This window comes from Salvelinus namaycush, chromosome 1 (genome assembly GCF_016432855.1).
Source record: "Salvelinus namaycush isolate Seneca chromosome 1, SaNama_1.0, whole genome shotgun sequence".
Taxonomy (NCBI): Eukaryota; Metazoa; Chordata; class Actinopteri; order Salmoniformes; family Salmonidae; genus Salvelinus; species Salvelinus namaycush.
Window position 1 is genome coordinate 1,182,162 of NC_052307.1, and position 27,784 is coordinate 1,209,945.

General features: G+C 41.3%; 1 protein-coding gene across 2 annotated transcripts; it reads left to right on the top strand.

Moving 5' to 3' along the window:
- The first annotated feature begins 15,283 nt into the window (after positions 1–15,283).
- Positions 15,284–26,906, top strand: LOC120053490 (follistatin-A). Of its 2 annotated transcripts, none has more exons than XM_039000620.1 (6): positions 15,284–15,377; positions 16,794–16,985; positions 17,217–17,435; positions 17,968–18,192; positions 20,602–20,832; positions 26,800–26,906. In XM_039000620.1, exons 1-6 carry the CDS (start codon positions 15,284–15,286, stop codon positions 26,904–26,906), a joined length of 1,068 nt encoding a protein of 355 aa, XP_038856548.1. The 2 variants fall into 2 exon arrangements, with proteins under 2 accessions (XP_038856548.1, XP_038856556.1); XM_039000628.1 differs by having other exon boundaries at positions 26,824–26,825.
- The last annotated feature ends 878 nt before the right edge of the window (positions 26,907–27,784 follow it).

The window sequence follows — 27,784 nt, forward strand, 5'->3', positions numbered from 1 at the left end:
TATCGACCTCAATTACCTCGTACCCCTGTACATAGCCTCGATACTTGTACCCCTTGGATATAGCCAAGTTATCTTTACTCATTGTGTATTTATTCCGTTTGTTATTATCTTCCATTATTTTAAAATGTTTCTCTCTACATTGTTGGGCCAACAAGTAAGCAGTTAACTTGTTAGTCTACACCTGTTGTTTGTGAAGCATGTGATGAATACCATTTGATTTTGGTTTGATTTGAAGTTGCCTACTGTTGTTGGCACCTGAGACAAGGCAAAAGCTGAGGCCAAAGACAGACACAAATCAGAGAAGATGCTGTGGTCATATGACGGCGAGGACTAAGTAAGAAAGTACCGTTGTTGGTTTTTAGAAGTTGGCTGCCACTGTTGTAATTTGGCTTGGCTGTCACTCTGACTATGGCCAGTCCTTCTCATGTATAGCATACAGTCCAGCCCATACACGGATTGCAGACATTACAAGTTGGCTTGTGTTATTGGCTTTCTTGGCTTCTCCGACCGTGGGCTACTCCTTCCATATTGACCTGTTGCCAGGCAGAACTGACAGATGACCCAGATTGATTTTTAGCTAGTTTAAGTTTTATTCTGAAACTGGATATTCAACACAGACCACCAGGAGAATGGGCCTCACTCACTCACACACATAAACACAAACACACACACACACACACACCATGGGGACAGGCCCTCAGTTCTCTGATCAATGCTGCGGGTGCCTGTGAAGTCCAAGAGACTCAAGATAACACTCTGTACTTGGAGTGTCCAAACACACACACACACACGCACACGCACACGCACACGCACACGCACACACACACACCCACTCAGGGGAAAGTGCTTATGTATCTAACTTTCTCCTGAGACCCTCATCTAGTCAAGGTCGAACCAAACCTAGACCAATACTGCCATCGTCTGGCAACTTTACGTACTTCACATGGACAGTGACTATTAGAGTATGCCTAATTTTATTCTTTAATGCATGACATAAGGCCTACTTATGTCATGCAATAAAATGCAAATTAATTACTTAAAAATGATACAATGTGATTTTCCGGATTTTTGTTTTAGATTCCGTCTCTCACAGTTGAAGTGTACCTATGATAAAAATTACAGACCTCTACATGCTTTGTAAGTAGGAAAACCTGCAAAATCGGCAGTGTATCAAATACTTGTTCTCCCCACTGTATATACTGAACAAAAATATAAACGCAACATTTAAAGTCCAATGTTTCATGAGCTTTAATTTTCTTTCATTATAATTATGCTACTGTAAATATGAACAGTTGCCAAACTGCAGTCAGGTCAAGACCCTGGTGAGGACGACGAGCACTCAGGCTTCCCTGAGACGCTTTCTGACAGTTTGTGCAGAAATTAATTTTTAGTGCAAACCCACAGTTTCCTGTACGGGTGGGTGGTCTCAGATGATCCAGCAGGGGAAGCAGCCGGATGTGGAGGTCCTTGGCTGGCGTGGTTATACGTGTGATCTGCAGTTGTGAGGCCGGTTAGACTTAATGCCAAATTCTCTAAAAGGACATTGGAGGCGGCTTATGGTAGAGAAATTAACATGACATTTTCTGGCAACAGCTCTGGTCGACATTCCCGCAGTCAGCATGCTAATTGCACGCTCCCTCAAATTGAGACATCTGTGGCATTGTGTTGTGTGACAAAACTGCACATTTCAGAGTGGCCTTTTATTGTCCCCAGCGCAAGGTGCACCTGTGTAATGTTGAGGTTTAATCAGATTCTTGATATGCCACACCTGTCAGGTGAATGGATTATCTTGTCAAAGGAGAAAGGCTCACTACCAGGGATGTAAACAAATTTGTGCGTATGGTAAATTTATGGGATCTTTTACTTTAGCTCATGAAACATGGGACCAACATTTTCTTTTTTTCAGTATATACTGTTTATACATACAGGAGAAGGACCAAGCTTATAATACAAGTGACCAATGGCTAAAAAACAGGAAGTAGATTACTCTGAGAAGAGGGAACGCAACACCCTGCTGCAACTCAACTACCCGTGAAGCAAAAGAGGTATGGACTGTAGGTGCGAGTAAGGATGACAAAAGTCAGAATTTACCGTTTACTAGGATTTATTTCCTACACGGTAATATGGGGGAAAAGGGGCTGGACGGAACCAAAGCAAAGAAAGTAAAATATCAAAGCTTCCCCCTCTCCTATCTAACCTGCCTACCCACTACTTACCTATCTTAGCACCACCTGGTGCCCTAACCAAAATACAGGGGGTGGTCCGCCCAGTCTTACCTAGTGTGCCTAGACATTGAATATACTACGGGTATATGTATGCCCGCGGGCTCTTGCTAAGCACTCCCAAAGTGCCTTCCCCTTCCCCCCTGGGAACAAATGAAACAGAAATTATTAACAATTTCACAAACACTTTACAACAAAACTGAGTAATCTAACTCAGGCCACTAAAGAACTTTTGACAAAGCAACAAACACAGAACATATCAAAGCTGCTACCAACAACAACTAACACATTACATACCACACTTTCTGTTAACCAACCAACACTATATCACAATCTAATTCTCCAGCAAAAAAAATCTCTCTCTCTCTAATCTTTCTCATGATCTTCCTGCTTCTGAACAGAACACTGGCTTTTATATCTTCTGGTGGCAATGGTGATTAGAGTCAGCTGCTTCTTGACGAGGGGGCGGGGTCAGCTCCAATCATCAATTAGCCTGGGGTCGACCAATCAGCTGCTTGGGGAGTTACAGGAATTTCTCCTGAAACACACACACTCAAATACAAACCAGAACACAGAAACTGGGGAACGTAACAACCTTTTATTACCAGGAAAAACACGCCCATCCCCCCTAACCCCGCCTCCACTCCAAAAGAGTACCAAAACTCACTGCAGAGAAAAGAGGACTTGAAGGAAGGTGGGGAAAAATTGACCAATAATGAAAATAAGTTGTTTGACCAAAGAACGTTTAAGATTAGATGCAAACATCAAATTGAATGCTTAAAAAAAAAATTCTATACGTTTGAATTCTATATTTTCTTTCAGTCAATTCAGTATTTGTAGCTAATAGTAGCCACAGTCTAACCAGGTCCTGTGTAATTGAAGTCACCTAGGCTAGCTAATGGTAGCCAGCGTCTTTCACCGATTAGCTTCAGCCAGCTGGTGTACGACCGTGGCAAAGTTGGTTTGACATTAGATAACCTATCTCTGGGGCTGTTAATTAAGCAATTGACATCCCATCATGCTTTGGGTCATGTAGAAAAATGCTGGTCATTATTGTGGCTAGCATGACAATGCCCCCATAGGATGCCAATGCCCCCACCACAGGGCACAAGTGGTCACCGAATGGTTTGTTGAGCATCAAAACGATGTAAACCATTATGCCATGGCCGTCTCAGCCACCAGATCTCTACCCAATTGAACGCTTATTGGAGATTCTGGAGCGGCGCCTGAGACTGCGTTTTTCCCACCACCATCAACAAAACACTAAATTATGGAATTTCTTGTGGAAGAACGGTGTCTCATTGTTACGTGGCTCCTAAAGGAGGGAGGTGCAGGAATCAGGAGCAGGAGAGCAAGGAAGTCCCAGTGGCAGAGATGTTTATTGAGCAGTCCCAACTCAACTACAACATGGGACTGAAACACGCCCAAACGAGGTTGCCACACACACACAGGGAAGAAAGCGACTACACACGGAGGAGAAACCTCTACTCCTAAACTCAAATACCAAACGGCAACAACTGCCGTAAGAAAATAAACCCTGTGGTGCAGACACGCACCCCTAAATAACGTAACCACAGAAAACAATCCCGCACAAAGACTAGCAGGCAGCGGAGGTAAATATACCCACCGGAATCAACTAATAAGACACAGGTGTAAACAATACAGACAGACACAAACGAAAAGGAAGAATGGATCGGTGGCAGCTAGTAGGCCGGCAACGACGACCACCCTAGCACCACCCGAACAGGGAGAGGAGCCACCTTCGGTGGAAGTCGTGACACTCATCCCTCCAATATAGTTTCAGACACTTGTAGAATCTATGTCAAGGTGCATTGAAGCTGCTCTGATTGGTGGAGGCCCAATGCCCTATTAAAACACTGTATGTTGGTGTTTCCTTTATTCTGGCAGTTATCTGCATTACACAATATCAATAGGACATTATTTTCATGTCGTACATGTTTTAGTTGTCACATTAAATGCTTTAACTGTTTAAATATGTATATCTACAATTTATAGTTGGTTAGACTTTTTTAATAAAGTTATTGAAATGTTGAGATATTTACCTTATTTTTTTTATACTACTGATGCAAAACAGGTCCTTCTGAAGTCACTGTGTGAGCGATTCACATGCATACTGAATCCTCTGGCAGCCAACTTCGATCCAACTCCTGCAGCAGTTTGTCTGATGGACCATGCCCAACATGATGGAGCCACTGATGAGGGAAGTAGTGTCTTTTGTACTTCAGCAAATCGCAGAGTACAGCCGTGGAGCAGCAGGGGACCCCAGTAATATGCCAGCACAACGAATCCAGCAAGCATCTCGACCACAGTCCTTCAGAAATACAGCTTCCTCGCCTTTGTAGATTGTGTTTGAGGTCCCTCTCCAGCTGGAGGGTCATTATGATCTAGGATCAGGTCCCCCCTGTCCATATAGTCATATTCATTATAATCTAGGATCAGGTCCCCCCTGTCCATGTAGTCACATTCATTATGATCTAGGATCAGGTCCTCCCCTGTCCATATAGTCATATTCATTATGATCTAGGATCAGGTCCCCCCCCCTGTCCATATAGTCACATTCATTATGATCTAGGATCAGGTCCTCCCCTGTCCATATAGTCACATTCATTATGATCTAGGATCAGGTCCCCCCCCCTGTCCATATAGTCACATTCATTATGATCTAGGATCAGGTCCTCCCCTGTCCATATAGTCATATTCATTATGATCTAGGATCAGGTCCTCCCCCGTCCATATAGTCATATTTATTATGATCTAGGATCAGGTCCTCCCCTGTCCATATAGTCACATTCATTATGATCTAGCATCAGGTCCCCTCCGTCCATATAGTCACATTCATTATGATCTAGGATCAGGACCTCCCCTGTCCATACAGTCTTATTTATTATGATCTAGGATCAGGTCCCCCCCTGTCCATCTAGTCTTATTTATTATGATCTAGGATCAGGTCCCCAAAGTCCATATAGTCATATTCATTATGATCTAGGATCAGGTCCTCCCCTGTCCATATAGTCATATTCATTATGATCTAGGATCAGGTCCCCCCCGTCCATATAGTCATATTCATTATTATCTAGGATCAGGTCCCCCCCGTCCATATAGTCATATTCATTATGATCTAGGATCAGGTCCTCCCCTGTCCATATAGTCATATTCATTATGATCTGGGATCAGGTCCTCCCCTGTCCATATAGTCACATTCATTATGATCTAGGATCAGCCACCCCCCCCCTGTCCATATAGTCACATTCATTATGATCTAGGATCAGGTCCTCCCCTGTCCATATAGTCATAATCATTATGATCTAGGATCAGGTCCTCCCCTGTCCATATAGTCATATTCATTATGATCTAGGATCAGGTCCCCCCCTGTCCATATAGTCACATTCATTATGATCTAGGATCAGGTCCTCCCTGTTCATATAGTCACATTCATTATGATCTAGGATCAGGTCCTCCCCTGTCCATACAGTAACAGCAGTATACTGTAGGTAGGGGTAGAGGATAGATAATAGACAGTAACAGCAGTATACTGTAGGTAGGGGTAAAGGATAGATAATAGACAGTAACAGCAGTATACTGTAGGTAAGGGTAAAGGATAGATAATAGACAGTAACAGCAGTATACTGTAGGTAGGGGTAAAGGACATATAATAGACAGTAACAGCAGTATACTGTAGGTAGGGGTAAAGGATAGATAATAGACAGTAACAGCAGTATACTGTAGGTAGGGGTAAAGGATAGATAATAGACAGTAACAGCAGTATACTGTAGGTAGGGGTAAAGGATAGATAATAGACAGTAACAGCCGTATACTGTAGGTAGGGGTAAAGGATAGATAATAGACAGTAACAGCAGTATACTCTAGGTAGGGGTAAATGATAGATAATAGACAGTAACAGCAGTATACTGTAGGTAGGGGTAAAGGATAGATAATAGACAGTAGCAGCAGTATACTGTAGGTAGGGGTAAAGGATAGATAATAGACAGTAACAGCAGTATTCTGTAGGTAGGGGTAAAGGATAGATAATAGACAGTAACAGCAGTATACTGTAGGTAGGGGTAAAGGATAGATAATAGACAGTAACAGCAGTATACTGTAGGTAGGGGTAAAGGATAGATAATAGACAGTAACAGCAGTATACTGTAGGTAGGGGTAAAGGATAGATAATAGACAGTAACAGCAGTATACTGTAGGTAGGGGTAAAGGATAGATAATAGACAGTAACAGCAGTATACTGTAGGTAGGGGTAAAGGATAGATAATAGACAGTAACAGCAGTATACTGTAGGTAGGGGTAAAGGATAGATAATAGACAGTAACAGCAGTATACTGTAGGTAGGGGTAAAGGATAGATAATAGACAGTAACAGCAGTATACTGTAGGTAGGGGTAAAGGATAGATAATAGACAGTAACAGCCGTATACTGTAGGTAGGGGTAAAGGATAGATAATAGACAGTAACAGCAGTATACTGTAGGTAGGGGTAAAGGATAGATAATAGACAGTAACAGCAGTATACTGTAGGTAGGGGTAAAGGATAGATAATAGACAGTAACAGCAGTATACTGTAGGTAGGGGTAAAGGATAGATAATAGACAGTAACAGCAGTATACTGTAGGTAGGGGTAAAGGATAGATAATAGACAGTAACAGCAGTATACTGTAGGTAGGGGTAAAGGATAGATAATAGACAGTAACAGCCGTATACTGTAGGTAGGGGTAAAGGATAGATAATAGACAGTAACAGCAGCGTATGTGATGAGTCTAAAGAGTTAGTGGACTAACTATTTATCAGTCTTATGGCTTTTGGTGGTAGAAGCTGTTCAGGGTCCAGTTGGTTCCAAACTTGGTGCATCGGTATCACTTGCCGGTCGCATAGAGAACAATCTATGACTTGGGTGGCTGGAGTCTTTGACAATGTGTAAGGGCCTTCCTCTGACACCGCCTGGTATAGAGGTGCAGCAGTATAACTTTTTTGATATGAGGTCCCATGCAACATCTTTTCAGCCTCTTGAGGGGGAAGAGGCATGCCTTCTTCACGACTGTGTTGGTGTGTTGCTCCTCGGTGATGTGGAAACCGAGGAACCGCTCCACTACAGCCCCGTCGATGTTATAACACCCCCTGATCTAACACTGATCTAACACATAACACTGATCTAGGATCAGTTTAGCCTTTTAGATCATAATGAATATGACATATGGACAGGGGGGACCTGGTCCTAGATCATAATGAATGTGACTATATGGACAGGGGGGGGGGGGGGGGCTGATCCTAGATCATAATGAATGTGACTATATGGACAGGGGGGGGGGGGGGGGGCTGATCCTAGATCATAATGAATGTGACTATATGGACAGGGGGGGGGGGGGGGGGGCTGATCCTAGATCATAATGAATGTGACTATATGGACGGGGGAGGACCTGATCCTAGATCATAATAAATAAGACTAGATGGACAGGGGGGACCTGATCCTAGATCATAATGAATGTGACTATATGGACAGGGGAGGACCTAATCCTAGATCATAATGAATGTGACTATATGGGCGGGGGAGGACCTGATCCTAGATCATATTGAATATGACTATATGGACAGGGGAGGACCTGATCCTAGATCATAATGAATGTGACTATAAGGACAGGGAGGGGGGACCTGATCCTAGATCATAATGAATGTGACTATATGGACGGGGGGGACCTGATCCTAGATCATAATGAATGTGACTATATGGACAGGGGAGGACCTGATCCTAGATCATAATGAATATGACTATATGGACAGGGGAGGACCTGATTCTAGATCATAATGAATATGACTATATGGACAGGGGAGGACCTGATCCTAGATCATAATGAATATGACTATATGGACAGGGGAGGACCTGATCCTACATCATAATGAATATGACTATATGGACGGGGGGGACCTGATCCTAGATCATAATGAATATGGCTAAATGGACGGGGGGACCTGATCCTAGATCATAATGAATATGACTATATGGACAGGGGAGGACCTGATCCTAGATCATAATGAATATGACTATATGGACAGGGGAGGACCTGATCCTAGATCATAATGAATATGACTATATGGACAGGGGAGGACCTGATCCTAGATCATAATGAATATGACTTTATGGACAGGGGAGGACCTGATCCTAGATCATAATGAATATGGATATATGGACAGGGAGGACCTGATCCTAGATCATAATGAATATGACTATATGGACAGGGGAGGACCTGATCCTAGATCATAATGAATATGACTATATGGACATGGGGGACCTGATCCTAGATCATAATGAATATGACTATATGGACATGGGGGACCTGATCCTAGATCATAATGAATGTGACTATATGGACATTGAGGACCTGATCCTAGATCATAATGAATGTGACTATATGGACAACGGAGGACCTGATCCTAGATCATAATGAATGTGACTATATGGACAGGGAGCACCTGATCCTAGATCATAATGAATGTGACTATATGGACAGGGAGGACCTGATCCTAGATTAGCTTGTCTACTCTGGTACTGATGTACAGTATAGGTGATGTGTATAGGATGTCTTTTTCATAGGATGTAATAAAGATATTGATCAAACGAGGACATCTTAGGACTGAGGATATTGATTACTGTGTTCTGCCACAATCAGAATTTTAAAAGAAAGTCTTTGATTTCCTTTTTGGTTTATATGTTTTTAACTTTAGTTCATGAGATTGTGTACTTTTAACATTTTATGAAGAAAAAAAATATATTATTTATTTGTCCTTGTCTCCAGTTTGGCTTCTTCAAGAGGAAGTACCAGCAGCTACGTGAGAGGACAGAGTACAATGAGGAACCTCAGGAGAACGGGCCATGAGATGAACACACAGATGGACAGACAGAGAGGACAGAGAGGACACAGGACACACAAATCAAAAAAGGACATTTCTCATATTGTTTCTCACAGTGAGACAACTGAGAGGTGGATGTGCCTAACCGGTTTACCAGACAAAGATTAAGCCGATAGTCCTGGACTGATAAGCAGCTCAGATAAGGTGTTGATGTAATTGTGTTTGCAATGTCCTTTCTGGGATTGTACAGCAGCAGTTTATTATAATGCACTGAATTGGACTAAATACAATGAGAATTATTTTACTATAAACTAGTTTAACATGTGAAATATAGTTACACTATGGATACCTTTTCTGGGGACAATGAACTATTTCAGAATAGATGTAGTCATAATTTATTCATCAGGGGGAAAGAGTTTCATTAAATTTATAAGCAAAAAAACATTTTTTTTTGTTGTTTTTTTTCAAAAGTAAGAAAGATGTTAAGAGATATGGCCTTAATGAAAGTACAGTTCAAACAACATCATGTTAAGAGATATGGCCTTAATGAGAGTACAGTTCAGAGGAACATCATGTTAAGAGATATCGCCTTAATGAGAGTACAGTTCAGAGGAACATCATGTTAAGAGATATGGCCTTAATGAGAGTACAGTTCAGAGGAACATCATGTTAAGAGATAATGAGAGTACAGTTCAAAGGAACATCATGTTAAGAGATAATGAGAGTACAGTTCAAAGGAACATCATGTTAAGAGATATCGCCTTAATGAGAGTACAGTTCAGAGGAACATCATGTTAAGAGATATCGCCTTAATGAGAGTACAGTTCAAAGGAACATCATGTTAAGAGATATCGCCTTAATGAGAGTACAGTTCAGAGGAACATCATGTTAAGAGATATCGCCTTAATGAGAGTACAGTTCAGAGGAACATCATGTTAAGAGATATGGCCTTAATGAGAGTACAGTTCAGAGGAACATCATGTTAAGAGATAATGAGAGTACAGTTCAAAGGAACATCATGTTAAGAGATAATGAGAGTACAGTTCAAAGGAACATCATGTTAAGAGATATCGCCTTAATGAGAGTACAGTTCAGAGGAACATCATGTTAAGAGATATCGCCTTAATGAGAGTACAGTTCAGAGGAACATCATGTTAAGAGATATGGCCTTAATGAGAGTACAGTTCAGAGGAACATCATGTTAAGAGATATGGCCTTAATGAGAGTACAGTTCAGAGGAACATCATGTTAAGAGATATGGCCTTAATGAGAGTACAGTTCAGAGGAACATCATGCTAAGAGATATGGCCTTAATGAGAGTACAGTTCAGAGGAACATCATGTTAAGAGATATGGCCTTAATGAGAGTACAGTTCAGAGGAACATCATGTTAAGAGATATGGCCTTAATGAGAGTACAGTTCAGAGGAACATCATGTTAAGAGATATGGCCTTAATGAGAGTACAGTTCAAAGGAACATCATGTTAAGAGATATGGCCTTAATGAGAGTACAGTTCAAAGGAACATCATGTTAAGAGATATGGCCTTAATGAGAGTCCAGTTCAGAGGAACATCATGTTAAGAGATATGGCCTTAATGAGAGTACAGTTCAGAGGAACATCATGTTAAGAGATATGGCCTTAATGAGAGTACAGTTCAGAGGAACATCATGTTAAGAGATATGGCCTTAATGAGAGTACAGTTCAGAGGAACATCATGTTAAGAGATACCGCCTTAATGAGAGTACAGTTCAGAGGAACATCATGTTGGCTGTGTGTGTCAGACTACAAACAGAAACCGTAGTCCAAATCACATGTTTTCTTTTTATTCGCCTAGTTGTGAGATGTCATTTTACCATCTTCTGTATTTATTTACCTAACATTTTACATAAAGTTCAAATCAAAATCAAATGTTATTGGTCACACACACGTGTTTAGCAGATGTTATTGGTCACATACACGTGTTTAACAGATGTTATTGGTCACATGGTTAGCAGATGTTATTGGTCACATACACGTGTTTATCAGATGTTATTGGTCACATACACATGGTTAGCAGATGTTATTGGTCACATACACGTGTTTAACAGATGTTATTGGTCACATATTTAACAGATGTTATTGGTCCATACACATATTTAACAGATGTTATTGGTCACATATTTAACAGATGTTATTGGTCCATATTTAACAGATGTTATTGGTCCATATTTAACAGATGTTATTGGTCACATATTTAACAGATGTTATTGGTCCATATTTAACAGATGTTATTGGTCACATATTTAACAGATGTTATTGGTCACATACACATATTTAACAGACGTTATTGGTCCATACACATATTTAACAGATGTTATTGGTCCATACACATATTTAACAGATGTTATTGGTCCATACACATATTTAACAGATGTTATTGGTCCATACACATATTTATCAGATGTTATTGGTCCATACACATATTTATCAGATGTTATTGGTCACATATTTAGCAGATGTTATTGGTCCATACACATATTTAACAGATGTTATTGGTCACATATTTAACAGATGTTATTGGTCCATACACATATTTAACAGATGTTATTGGTCCATACACATATTTAACAGATGTTATTGGTCCATACACATATTTAACAGATGTTATTGGTCCATATTTAACAGATGTTATTGGTCCATACACATATTTAACAGATGTTATTGGTCACATATTTAACAGATGTTATTGGTCCATACACATATTTAACAGATGTTATTGGTCACATATTTAACAGATGTTATTGGTCCATACACATATTTAACAGATGTTATTGGTCCATACACATATTTAACAGATGTTATTGGTTCATACACATATTTATCAGATGTTATTGGTTCATACACATATTTAACAGATGTTATTGGTCCATACACATATTTAACAGATGTTATTGGTCCATATTTAACAGATGTTATTGGTCCATACACATATTTAACAGATGTTATTGGTCCATACACATATTTAACAGATGTTATTGGTCACATACACATATTTAACAGATGTTATTGGTCCATACACATATTTAACAGATGTTATTGGTTCATACACATATTTAACAGATGTTATTGGTCCATACACATATTTAACAGATGTTATTGGTCCATACACATATTTAACAGATGTTATTGGTCCATACACATATTTAACAGATGTTATTGGTCCATACACATATTTAACAGATGTTATTGGTCCATACACAAATTTAACAGATGTTATTGGTCCATACACATATTTAACAGATGTTATTGGTCCATACACATATTTAACAGATGTTATTGGTCCATACACATATTTAACAGATGTTATTGGTTCATACACATATTTAACAGATGTTATTGGTCACATATTTAACAGATGTTATTGGTCCATACACATATTTAACAGATGTTATTGGTCACATATTTAGCAGATGTTATTGGTCCATACACATATTTAACAGATGTTATTGGTCTAAACACATATTTAACAGATGTTATTGGGCACATATTTATCAGATGTTATTGGTCCATACACATATTTAACAGATGTTATTGGTCCATACACATATTTAACAGATGTTATTGGTACATATTTATCAGATGTTATTGGTCCATACACATATTTAGCAGATGTTATTGGTCACATACACATGGTTAGCAGATGTTATTGGTCACATGGTTAGCAGATGTTATTGGTCACATACACGTGTTTAGCAGATGTTATTGAGAGTGTAGCGAAATGCTTGTGCTTCTAGTTCCCGACAGTGCAGCAGTATCTAACAAGTAATATCGAACAATTTCACAACATAATTTCACACAAATGTAAGTAAAGGAAGGGAATTAAGAATATATAAATATATGGAAGAGCAATGTCAGAGCGGTACAGACTAAGATACAGTAGAATATAATACAGTATATACATATGAGATGAGTAATGCCCGAATATGTAAACAATATTAAAGTGACATTATTAAAGTGACTAGTGATGATTTCATTGGCCTTTCTGTGCTAGTGATGGCTATTTAACAGTCTGATGGCCTTGAGATAGAAGCTGTTTTTCAGTCTCTCGGTCCCTGTACTGGCCTCGCCTTCTGGATGATAGCGGGGTGAACAGGCAGTGGCTCGGGTGGTTGTTGTCCTTGATGATCTTTTTGGCCTTCCTGTGACATCGGGTCCTGTAGGTTACTCTTATACCATATGATGGTGATGGAGTTAATTGTTTTTTCTTTTACTTATTAAATTAGTGTTTTCTATATCATCAAAAATGCATCCAAACTTAGGCTAAAAGCACAATTTCTGGAATTGCTCTGCTGATAATTAGGCGGAGACCAAATAAGGACATAGTTGCCCGAGATGTGATCGATTTTTTTTGATAACCAGATTTCAACATCATATTAGGGACAACATAGCAAAGCGTTTGCGCTCTTAGATGGCTGCCCAACTAGCGATGGATGGACGCATTGGGAAAGACGTGTGTGTGAAAAAAGCTCAGTGAACCGAAATAAATGGTTAGAAGTTCTAGGAGTTGTTGTGTTGTCAAAATCACACTTTAAATCGATTTCCAAGATTATAACATCGTTATGTTTCGCTTGCCAATCAAGTAGACCAAACTAAATTGTAGCCTTCTAGGATATCCGGAAGTCAATTATCAGCTGAAACGTAATATAATATGTATGGTTAGGCAGGTTAGTTGGAAAAGTATTACTGTTTTTTTTCAATGGTTTGAATATATATTTAATTGGATACCTCAAATGACCCTCAATCCAAATTCTCCGCATGAATGTAATTTCGATCAGGTGTTTTTCGGCGAAAAGACTTAGGCCTAGAACATCGAGTAATTACACAATTAATAGTCTATTTTCTTGTAAATGTGAGTATAACTTGAGAGGACAAATGCCAAACCACAAACTTCCCTCGTTGCACTTGTGTTGCAAAGACAGTTGTATCGCCGACAGTCTGCAGAAGAGGTCGCCCGCGGACCTCTGTAAAGACCGTTCTGTGTTCCATTGGGGGGGGGGGGGAGTTGACGGTCTAGTCTAGTCTAGCCTAGAGACTATTTCATTCAATGAAATGTAATACTCTCCTTCACTCTGAAGCCTCTTCGGAAACAGGGTTGGTTATATTTATCAGCTTGACCTGACAGAGAAACCCAAACAACTGCCTCATCTAATATTAGCGTTCCTCCATGTACACTGCAATCTATTATTGTCATGCGGGACGGAGAGAGGTCATTCATTCCAGTAGAGGACTCTGATTAAAAGATTAACACCTTCCATCCGCAGTTGATTGGAAAAAAAAATATCAGTTATCACCAAGTCATTTGAAGTTTGGGGAATTGGCGGTGCGCACACACTTGATAGACTTGTCTGTTATATGTGAATGAAATACGGATACTGATATATTGCTATTAGCCTAGCAATACTTTACAATTAGGCTACTGCTGGTGTTATTACTATTATAATTACACCTAGTGTTAGTAGAGAGAGTTTTAGGAGGCTATTATAAATAATTTATGGCTGCCTAATAAGCCTATACTTGTATTTAGTCTATAGCCATAGCCGCTCATATAAGGAGCACTATCATTATAATCGCTATAGCACACCTATAAACTATCAATAAATCAGCAAAAAAATATATAAATTAATTAAATGTAGCCTATTTAAATGATTAAGAGGTCACATTGAAATAAACAGTTAAAGTACATTTAATAAACATGATAGATTCTTTTAAGATTTTGGTATTTCGTGAAAATGAATTTATTTGCGACCTCAATGTATCCACGTCCAATTGGTCCTCTGCTATTCATTTTTTTAATTTACACCACAGCAATTAAGCAAGTGTACTAATAATCTGCTACCAAGTGTACATTTATCAAACTGCTGTGATCAGACAGAGGAAGTTGAGACTAATCACCTGATTAAATAATGAAAGAAGTTTACGTGTAATGTAAAAATCCCTTTTCTCCCTCTCCCTTTTCCGCCACCCCCTCCCCTACCGACCAGAAGACCGCCCACCACAGATGACCCCTTATAGATTTTAAAAAGAGACGCTGCATTCTCAGACTGACATTCATTCAGCACTCACTGCCACCTTTAAACAGATGTACTCTGTCCGCTTATCTGCTAGTGTCAATACCCGATACCTTGCTCACTTCACTTCGTCTCCAGCACCATGCTCAGGATGCTACAGAAACTCCAGCTCCAACCGGGGATGCTTCTACTATTGATATGGCTCTGTCATTTCATGGAAGATCAAAAAGTACAAGGTATGTTATTTATTTTCCAAATCTTTCGATAAAAATTGTCTACATATTTTTTTTTTTTAAAACGTGTTTTACCAGTGTAGCCTATTCTGTCTGCGTCCTGGTGTAGATTGGAACGTTGACAGAGTTCCACACTTTTCAAAGGGACATGTCAACATTCTTTCCATTTGGTTTGAAGTTTCCTACTATTAGACAGAGCGTGTAGAAAATGACTGCCAACCAAACAGGTGCCAGAAAGTTTAAAAGGGATATTATTGTTATAGTTTTGAAAACCCACACAATCGAGCCACATGGTATGATTTTTGTTGGGGTATTAATTTCATGCCCACAGATTTGTTGGTGTGGAAGCTCTCAATATAACATTCCGTAAAACGAACATAGTAGTCGTTTATAAAATAGTTTGATAATGTAACAGTATAACTGCGTGTCATAGCAGTGCGCCTTGTATAATACATTTACCTCAAACTGAGATAGAATTGGAGTGCAAGTCAGAGATTTAGTGGTTGAAATTTGTGACCGCATATTATTTGACGTATAAGAATGTAATTTATCTAAACATATTGCTAAACGTTTACTTGTATATCTGCAAGGACAGGATTTACGCTATGTTTGCCATATGGAGATCAGTACTCTCTTTTTTTTTAGCTTTTGTTACATTGATAGGAATCAAATACAGTTGGTGCTGATAACGATACATATAGTTGACCTCGTACAACAGAAATTGTCCCTTTTTTGCCATCGAAATAAATATCAACAACGTAGCCTGCGATTTAAGTGCATCCCTTAAAAAAAAAAAAGGTTCAAAATCACTTGTAACCTATTAGTGTCTTTATGTGTATTTCGGCAAAGTCTTGTTTTGGAAGCTATTCGTTAAATACTGCTATGATCGACGTGTCTCACGGGTGCTGTGAGACCAGGGATGCTCGTAGATATTTGTAACAAAAGTTTATACAACTACTGTATTCGTAAAGATCATGTTTTTTACTGTTCGAGCGTTGATAAATCAAGAATGTCAAGAACTGTCAAGAATACAGTTATGTCCTGGACGAGGCCAAGAAGGACTTCGATGACTTTTATAACTTGTGACATGATGTGATAGGCAATAGAACTAGATTGTTCAACTGTTTGCTCTGTGAACATGGAGAACTCAACACTATATAAAATCAATATAAAATCTCAGTTAAAGGTCAGTATTTTCTTCAATGCTGTATCCTACTGGCCAGCTGTCGGTATTGAACATTTATTGGTGACTGAATAAGAAAGTGTTACAACTGTTGCATGATATTGGAGGGAAAAAACGGACCAAATACGAGCGAGAGGAGAGAGAGAGAGTCTGACTGACTGACGTGTTGTGTCTGGATCAGGTCATTCAGTAAGCCAGACTTTAAAAAGACTGGGCTAATTTGTGTTTGTTTCCAGCTGGTAACTGCTGGTTACAGCAGGGGAAGAACGGGAGGTGTCAGGTGCTCTACGTACCGGGGATGAGCCGAGAGGAGTGCTGTAGAAGCGGGAGGCTGGGGACGTCATGGACTGAGGAGGATGTACCCAACAGCACCTTGTTCCGGTGGATGATCTTTAACGGCGGAGCCCCCAACTGCATACCCTGCAAAGGTACAGGGATGTTTATATGATATGGCTCACAAAATATGGCTAATAATAATATTTCATATCGTCGTTTTAGAGTGAAAGCATGTCCCATAAGACAATGTTTAACTTCGTTTAATAAATATAAGTGAAAATAAATTAGACACATTTTGTCGTTAAACCTAATTGCATCTGAACAATGTCTGTTCTCCATATATTTAATATAATTGAAGAACATCGACATTTATTCCACTCCAGAAACGTGCGACAACGTGGACTGTGGACCTGGAAAGAGATGCAAGATGAACAGGAGAAGCAAGCCACGCTGCGTCTGCGCGCCAGACTGCTCCAACGTCACTTGGAAAGGACCTGTCTGCGGATCGGATGGAAAGACGTACAAAGACGAGTGTGCGTTGCTCAAGTCCAAATGTAAAGTCCATCTGGACCTGGAAGTGCAGTACCAGGGCAAATGCAAGAGTAAGTAAACCAACAGGTCGATGCGTAAAGCAGAACATAGCCCGTATTATTCATATACAACAATCAATTGGATTCAGTCTGGTGTTGGATAAAGTACCGGGGATGAGCAAAACACGGCGCATTACAAAATTGGAGCATAAGTAGGTAGAAAACGCGCCATTTGCAAAGTGTTTTTTACCTTTATTTAACTAGGCAGAAGAAATTCTTATTTTCAATGACGGCCTAGGAACAGTGAACAGTTCTGTCTTGTTCAGGGACAGAAGGACAGATTTGCACCTTGTCAGTTCGGGGATTCAAACTTGCAGCCTTTTCGATTACTAGTCCAAAACTCTCACCACTAGGCTACCCTGCCGCCCCAAATAGTGTGTTTAGTGAGTGGCCTTTAAAGGTCAATTGCATATTCTTTGATTCCACTAAGTAATGGTTGATTCACAGCAGGTGTCTACCAGACATCTGAATATAGCTATGGTTAGTTTTTAACTCTGCAGATATTTAAGCATTGCATTAATTTTACTACTTTTTGTTCTGACAGAGACCTGCCGTGACGTGTTATGCCCGGGAAGCTCCACGTGCGTCGTTGACCAGACGAATAACGCATATTGTGTGATGTGTAATCGGATCTGCCCTGAACAGAGGTCACCGGATCAGTTCCTGTGTGGCAACGACGGGATCATCTATGCCAGTGCGTGCCATCTGAGGAGGGCCACATGTCTCCTGGGCAGATCCATAGGAGTAGCATATCAGGGGAGATGCATCAGTAAGTATTGTCTCCTGGGAACATGGGTCAGTATTGTCTCCTGGGAACATCAGTCAGTATTGTCTCCTGGGAACATCAGTCAGTATTGTCTCCTGGGAACGTCGGTCAGTATTGTCTCCTGGGAACATCAGTCAGTATTGTCTCCTGGGAACGTCGGTCAGTATTGTCTCCTGGGAACATCAGTCAGTATTGTCTCCTGGGAACATCAGTCAGTATTGTCTCCTGGGAACATCGGTCAGTATTGTCTCCTGGGAACATCAGTCAGTATTGTCTCCTGGGAACATCAGTAAGTATTGTCTCCTGGGAACATCAGTCAGTATTGTCTCCTGGGAACGTCGGTCAGTATTGTCTCCTGGGAACATCGGTCAGTATTGTCTCCTGGGAACATCAGTCAGTATTGTCTCCTGGGAACATCAGTCAGTATTGTCTCCTGGGAACGTCGGTCAGTATTGTCTCCTGGGAACGTCAGTCAGTATTGTCTCCTGGGAACATCGGTCAGTATTGTCTCCTGGGAACATCAGTCAGTATTGTCTCCTGGGAACGTCGGTCAGTACTGTCTCCTGGGAACATCGGTCAGTATTGTCTCCTGGGAACATCGGTCAGTATTGTCTCCTGGGAACATCGGTCAGTATTGTCTCCTGGGAACGTCGGTCAGTATTGTCTCCTGGGAACATCGGTCAGTATTGTCTCCTGGGAACGTCGGTCAGTATTGTCTCCTGGGAACATCGGTCAGTATTGTCTCCTGGGAACGTCGGTCAGTATTGTCTCCTGGGAACGTCGGTCAGTATTGTCTCCCGGGAACGTCGGTCAGTATTGTCTCCCGGGAACATCGGTCAGTATTGTCTCCTGGGAACATCGGTCAGTATTGTCTCCTGGGAACATCGGTCAGTATTGTCTCCTGGGAACATCGGTCAGTATTGTCTCCTGGGAACATCGGTCAGTATTGTCTCCTGGGAACATCGGTCAGTATTGTCTCCTGGGAACGTCGGTCAGTATTGTCTCCTGGGAACGTCGGTCAGTATTGTCTCCTGGGAACATCGGTCAGTATTGTCTCCTGGGAACGTCGGTCAGTATTGTCTCCTGGGAACGTCGGTCAGTATTGTCTCCTGGGAACATCGGTCAGTACTGTCTCCTGGGAACGTCGGTCAGTACTGTCTCCTGGGAACGTCGGTCAGTATTGTCTCCTGGGAACGTCGGTCAGTAGGCCTAAACATCAAATCATAGTGTATTTGTCGCGTGCGCCGAATACAACAGGTGTAGACCTTACAGTGAAATGCTTACTTGCAGGAGACAGCATAGTGGGTCTGTCCAAAAACAACCCCCTAGCCCCTACCCCCAGACACTACCTCCTAGCCCCTCCCCCCAGACACTACCTCCTGGACCAGGGGTGGGCAATTCCAGTCCTCAACGTTCTGATTGGTGTCACACTTTTGCCCCAGCTAACACATCTGACTCCAATCACCTAATCATGATTTTCAGTTTAGAATGGAAACTTCTCCTTATTCAGCTGTGTTTGCTAAGGAGTTGCCCACCCCTGCCCCTGACACTAACCCTTAGACACTAACCCCTAGACATTAACCCCTAGACACCTACCCTATAGACATGGTCCCCTAGACACTGTCCCCTAGGCACTACCCTATAGACACTGTCTCCTAGACACTGTCTCCTAGACACTGTCCCCTAGACACTGTCCCCTAGGCACTACCCTATAGACACTGTCTCCTAGACACTGTCCCCTAGATACTACCCCCTAGGCACTACCCTATAGACACTACCCTATAGACACTACCCTATAGACACTACCCTATAGACACTACCCTATAGACACGATCCCCTAGACACTTGACACTTAACCGTATGGCTTAAACCTGTCCCAACCTCTGACACTAACTTTACAGAGGCAGCCCAATCCTGATATTTTACCCAAGTATTGGTTGTTCTGATTGCTCTGTGTTTCAAGTGTTTTCCACAGAGATCTAGAGGTAGGGGTTTGGGGTGTTTCTGTCAAATGTGCTTTATACCATGTGTACACTTGGACAAAATACAGTGATCTTAAACAATATTGTCTGAATGTAGGCTGTACCTCATAGGCTACTTCTCTCTGCCAACATTCCACATAAATTGAGGTTCTCAGAGCAGAGAATCTTTATTTACTTTGGAGGTCCATTTCAGGATACAAGGCTGGCACTACTTTGTAGTTGCTGCTGTTTAGAAGTTGGCAACATCACCCACACCACAGCTGGGAAGCTTTCCCAGGAAGCTTTTCCCTCCCTACTACATGGGTACTTGAAACATAGGACATGACTCATTAACCACTACGGTTTCATGGTGATGTGCCAAGCAGCACCAACGAGGCGTCCATCTGATCAGTTCTGTCCTTCTTCTCCTCTCCTCTCTCTCTGGCTGCAGAGGCCAAGTCGTGCGAGGACATCCAGTGCAGCGCGGGGAAGAAGTGTCTGTGGGATGCCAGGATGAGCCGAGGCCGCTGTTCCCTCTGTGACGAGGCGTGTCCGGAGAGCCGGATGGACGAGGCGGTGTGCGCCAGCGACAACACCACCTACCCGTCAGAGTGTGCTATGAAGCAGACTGCCTGCTCTCTGGGGATGCTCCTGGAGGTTAAGCATTCAGGATCTTGCAACTGTAAGTAATCGCCACCGAGAGAGACAATTCTATGTTATTTCCCAACAACAATCCTGCCCTGACACCAAGTCAAACCTGACACCAATCCCTCCCCCCTCTCTGACACCAATCTTCTCCTGACACCAATCCCTCTGTGACACAAATCCCCACCTGACACCAATCTTCTCCTGACACCAATCCCCACGTGACACCAATCTCCTCCTGACACCAATACCCACCTGACACCAATCTTCTCCTGACACCAATCCCCACCTGACACCAATCCCTACCTGACACCAATCCCCCCCCCCCCTCTGACACCAATCCCTCCGTGACACCAATCCCCTACGTGACACCAATCCCTCCGTGACACCAATCCCTCTCTGACACCAATCCCCTCCTGACACCAATCCTTGCTGACACCAATCCCCACGTGACACCAATCCCTCCGTGACACCAATCCCTCTCTGACACCAATCCCTTCCTGACACCAATCCTTGCTGACACCAATCCCCCCTGACACCAATCCTTGCTGACACCAATCCCACCCTGAAACCAATCCCAACCTTACACCAATTCTTTGCTGACACCAACCCTCCTGACACCAATCCCCTCCTGACACCAATCCTTGCTGACACCAATCCATCCTGACACCAATCCTTGGTGACACCAATCCCAACCGTACACCAATTATTGCTGACACCAATCCCTCTCTGACACCAATCCTATCCTGACACCAAGTCTTCTCTGACACCAATCCTTGCTGACACCAATCCCCCCTTGACACCAATTCCTCCCTGACACAAAGTCGATTCTAACACCAATCCCTCCTGACACCAATCATATCCAGACACCAAGTCTTCTCTGACACCAATCCTTGCTGACACCAATCCCCCCCTGACACCAATCCCTACCTGACACCAATCCCCCCTTGACACCAAGTCCTCTCTGACACCAAGTCTCCTCTGACACGAATCCTTGCTGACACCAACCCCTCCCTGACACCAATCCCCCCCTGACACCAATCCCTACCTGACACCAATCCCCCCTTGACACCAAGTCCTCTCTGACACCAAGTCTCCTCTGACACCAATCCTTGCTGACCCCAATCCCTCTGACTCCAAGTCACCCCTGACTCTTCTTGAGCCCCCTCCCCTGCAACCCCCCACCTCCTTGCCCACCCACTCGGCACAGCTCAGTTTACACATCTGAAAGGACTTGAGATGAGAGAACTTGCATGATTTCGTCTGTGTTGCTGGCTTCTTTAACTTTTCAGCATTTTTTTCCCGCAAAAAATAAATAAAAGAATAAACAAAAAAGTGAATAAACAAAATATATCAATAGGTAAAGATAGTTCAAAAGAAAACTATTTCTTGGAAGTTGTTGAGATTATATTCTGACGTCATTACACTAACAAGCATTTATGGAGACTAACTTTTGCAATTAAAACAATCATTGTATTTAAAGTCTAGATTAGTTAGTGGTCATGGGGATCCCATAGTGATCTGCTGTACTCTAGCAGGTTGCCTTTAAAGTAACTGTCCAGGGAAAATCTCACTTTTAAAAGTTCATATTCTGTTAACTCATACCAAAATATGACTCATCCTACACGCTTATTTTCCCAAAGCATAAATTTGAGATAAAACACTTCAAAAATGCCACCTAAAACTTGTCTCAAACTGACTGTTTTAAAATTGCTTACTATTTCCTCACAGAGTGTGATGTCATACTCCTGAGGAGGATGAGCTGGCCAATCAGCTTACTCGCATAAATATTTTTAATGACCAGTACACGCCCACAACATTCCAAAACAGAACAGCTACTTTTTTTTACATAATCTAAACTTTTTTGGAAGTAAAATGACTTCACTCATATTGTAATTAATTATTTCGTAGAAATCTTTAAACACTGGACATTTATTTTACTTTTGATGCAGTTTTATTTTCTCTCAATATTATAGTTTTTATAAATATTTTTTTTTCTTCTAGACAGCCACATAATGGTCATATCTTTACAGCTTGTAAATTCCATGGTCACATTGCTAATTATATTTTAATAATCATGTATTTACATATATATATATTTTTGTTGTTGGCTGTAATCAATCAGTAATTCAAAATGCACTGTAGTGGCATAAACCGCTCTGCTAACATGTAATATAGAGTCAGAGTGAAAACACACACCGCTCTGCTAACATGTAATATAGAGTCAGAGTGAAAACACACACCGCTCTGCTAACATGTAATATAGAGTCAGAGTGAAAACACACACCGCTCTGCTAACATGTAATATAGAGTCAGAGTGAAAACATACACCGCTCTGTTAACATGTAATATAGAGTCAGAGTGAAAACATACACCGCTCTGCTAACATGTAATATAGAGTCAGAGTGAAAACATACACCGCTCTGCTAACATGTAATATAGAGTCAGAGTGAAAACATACACCACTCTGTTAACATGTAATATAGAGTCAGAGTGAAAACATACACCGCTCTGCTAACATGTAATATAGAGTCAGAGTGAAAACACACACCGCTCTGTTAACATGTAATATAGAGTCAGAGTGAAAACACACACCGCTCTGTTAACATGTAATATAGAGTCAGAGTGAAAACACACACCGCTCTGTTAACATGTAATATAGAGTCAGAGTGAAAACATACACCACTCTGTTAACATGTAATATAGAGTCAGAGTGAAAACATACACCGCTCTGCTAACATGTAATATAGAGTCAGAGTGAAAACACACACCGCTCTGCTAACATGTAATATAGAGTCAGAGTGAAAACACACACCGCTCTGCTAACATGTAATATAGAGTCAGAGTGAAAACACACACCGCTCTGCTAACATGTAATATAGAGTCAGAGTGACAACATACACCGCTCTGCTAACATGTAATATAGAGTCAGAATGACAACATACACCGCTCTGCTAACATGTAATATAGAGTCAGAGTGAAAACACACACCGCTCTGCTAACATGTAATATAGAGTCAGAGTGAAAACATACACCGCTCTGTTAACATGTAATATAGAGTCAGAGTGAAAACACACACCGCTCTGTTAACATGTAATATAGAGTCAGAGTGAAAACATACACCGCTCTGCTAACATGTAATATAGAGTCAGAGTGAAAACACACACCGCTCTGTTAACATGTAATATAGAGTCAGAATGAAAACATACACCGCTCTGCTAACATGTAATATAGAGTCAGAGTGAAAACACACACCGCTCTGCTAACATGTAATATAGAGTCAGAGTGAAAACACACACCGCTCTGCTAACATGTAATATAGAGTCAGAGTGAAAACACACACCGCTCTGTTAACATGTAATATAGAGTCAGAGTGAAAACACACACCGCTCTGCTAACATGTAATATAGAGTCAGAATGACAACATACACCGCTCTGCTAACATGTAATATAGAGTCAGAGTGACAACATACACCGCTCTGCTAACATGTAATATAGAGTCAGAATGACAACATACACCGCTCTGCTAACATGTAATATAGAGTCAGAGTGAAAACATACACCGCTCTGCTAACATGTAATATAGAGTCAGAGTGAAAACACACACCGCTCTGCTAACATGTAATATAGAGTCAGAATGACAACATACACCGCTCTGCTAACATGTAATATAGAGTCAGAATGAAAACATACACCGCTCTGCTAACATGTAATATAGAGTCAGAATGACAACATACACCGCTCTGTTAACATGTAATATAGAGTCAGAGTGAAAACACACACCGCTCTGCTAACATGTAATATAGAGTCAGAGTGAAAACATACACCGCTCTGCTAACATGTAATATAGAGTCAGAGTGAAAACATACACCGCTCTGCTAACATGTAATATAGAGTCAGAGTGAAAACATACACCGCTCTGCTAACATGTAATATAGAGTCAGAGTGAAAACACACACCGCTCTGTTAACATGTAATATAGAGTCAGAGTGAAAACACACACCGCTCTGCTAACATGTAATATAGAGTCAGAGTGAAAACACACACCGCTCTGCTAACATGTAATATAGAGTCAGAGTGAAAACACACACCGCTCTGCTAACATGTAATATAGAGTCAGAGTGAAAACATACACCGCTCTGCTAACATGTAATATAGAGTCAGAGTGAAAACATACACCGCTCTGCTAACATGTAATATAGAGTCAGAGTGAAAACACACACCGCTCTGCTAACATGTAATATAGAGTCAGAGTGAAAACATACACCGCTCTGCTAACATGTAATATAGAGTCAGAGTGAAAACATACACCGCTCTGCTAACATGTAATATAGAGTCAGAGTGAAAACATACACCGCTCTGTTAACATGTAATATAGAGTCAGAGTGAAAACATACACCGCTCTGTTAACATGTAATATAGAGTCAGAATGACAACATACACCGCTCTGCTAACATGTAATATAGAGTCAGAGTGAAAACACACACCACTCTGTTAACATGTAATATAGAGTCAGAGTGAAAACACACACCGCTCTGCTAACATGTAATATAGAGTCAGAGTGAAAACACACACCGCTCTGTTAACATGTAATATAGAGTCAGAGTGAAAACATACACCTCTCTGCTAACATGTAATATAGAGTCAGAGTGACAACAGTTACATACATTCATATATGTGCATAAGGTGATTGCGACGTTGGTGCCATTTATAGCTAAGATTATTTAAGGTGAACCTTAACATGTAGACTACCTATTTTCCACCAGTACTTTGAGCCATTCCTCCTTAAATAAAGTACTCACTAAACTGAGGCTACCTGCCATATAAAAAAGCCTTTAAGAAAAGGATATGAGTCACATGCCAAGCCACTATATGTCAATGATGATTTCATTTAATTTGCATCATGACGCATAAATCTGGATATCCCCCTACTACACTATTATATGTTCTGACTGACTACCTAAATGTAAATGTAACTCAAAGTATGTGTGGAGTACAACTCCACAAAGGGACCAAAGTCATGATCACCTCATGGGGCAGAGGAAAGTGGCACTTTTACAATTTGCAGATAATCAACAGAAGAAGCCATGTTTGGGGTAAAATCCATTAGAATTCCAGTCAATTAACAAAATGAACTAAATTCAAATTCCAAATGTTGTTAATTGAAAAGCATTGAAGTGAATTGGAAATTGGAATGTCAGTGTTCTTCCTGAATTGAAAGGAATTGAAATGGGATTGAAGAATAACTTCTCAACCATCCCCTCAGTCTCTCTCTCTCTCTCTGTCTGCCACTAGTCAATTAACATGTATACTATCTATATGCATTGACTTCTCTGTGTGCTAATTGTAGTGAATGTGTTGTTGCCTACTCAAACACGCAGATTCATTTGAATTGGATGATGAGGGACTGACTGTCTGTCGCTCTTGCCTGTGTTGCTTTTTTATTTTCCAATCCCCCCCCCCCTCCCCAAAAAATAACTATTCTGTAGAAAATACCTCAAAGCTGTGTGATTGGTTGGCCTGGCTCGTGACCTGCTTGGTAGAGGTCGTAGGTCAAACAGCTGCGACACATAGAGACTCTCCGCCCAATGGCAGCAACTGTACTGTGTCTGAGACCAAACGGAGACATAAAGAAAAACGAGAACGAAACCAGCTGTCTGACTGTCTGCTTTCAGGATTCTGCTGCCAAAAAAAGACCTGAACCATTCAACCCTCAGATCGCCCTGCCCCCCCTCCCCCATCCCCATCCTGCGTCACCCGCTGCTCTGCTGTTATGGCCCTGACTTCCTAGACCTAGATTATGTAAACCATGTTTCATCATTATGGGATGGATGACTCAGTGCCAAGTCCCCTCTCAGCCCTGAAACATAACAGCACCACATGGCTATACTGGGGCTTCGTGGAGGAATATGGGGCTTTTGAGAACATTCAGTAAATACTCTTCTGCTACATTGCTGTTGTGGTCCATATTTATACAACAGCTACCATATATTCTCCCATCTAGCCATTACAGAAGCCCCGGAGGAAGAGGAGGAGGAGGAGGAGGAGGAGGAGCAGGAAGATCAGGACTACACGATTTATATCCACCTGTCCTCCTTATTGGATGGATAGGCTGTCTATCATATCCACCTGTCCTCCTTATTGGGTGGATAGGCTTTCTATCATATCCACCTGTCCTCCTTATTGGATGGATAGGCTGTCTATCATATCCACCTGTCCTCCTTATTGGATGTATAGGCTGTCTATCATATCCACCTGTCCTCCTTATTGGATGGATAGGCTGTCTATCATATCCACCTGTCCTCCTTATTGGATGGATAGGCTGTCTATCATATCCACCTGTCCTCCTTATTGGATGGATAGGCTGTCTATCATATCCACCTGTCCCCCTTATTGGATGGATAGGCTGTCTATCATATCCACCTGTCCTCCTTATTGGATGGATAGGCTGCCTATCATATCCACCTGTCCTCCTTATTGGATGGATAGGCTGTCTATCATATCCACCTGTCCTCCTTATTGGATGGATAGGCTGTCTATCATATCCACCTGTCCTCCTTATTGGATGGATAGGCTGTCTATCATATCCACCTGTCCCCCTTATTGGATGGATAGGCTGTCTATCATATCCACCTGTCCTCCTTATTGGATGGATAGGCTGCCTATCATATCCACCTGTCCTCCTTATTGGATGGATAGGCTGTCTATCATATCCACCTGTCCTCCTCATTGGTGGATAGTCTATCTTCCTCCCCTCCTTATTGGTTGGATAGACTGTCTTCCTCCCCTCCTTATTGGTTGGATAGACTGTCTATCTATCTGCCTGCCTGTTCTGCACTAGAGAGACAGTCCTTGGGCCTGGAACCATGTTCATACTGTACAGTCCATATGTGTATGCTTATATATTTTTTAAAGAGACAAAAGGTATACATTTAGTTCAGTTCTAGATGTTTTATTTATACATTTGGTTTGTGTTTTTATAATTTATA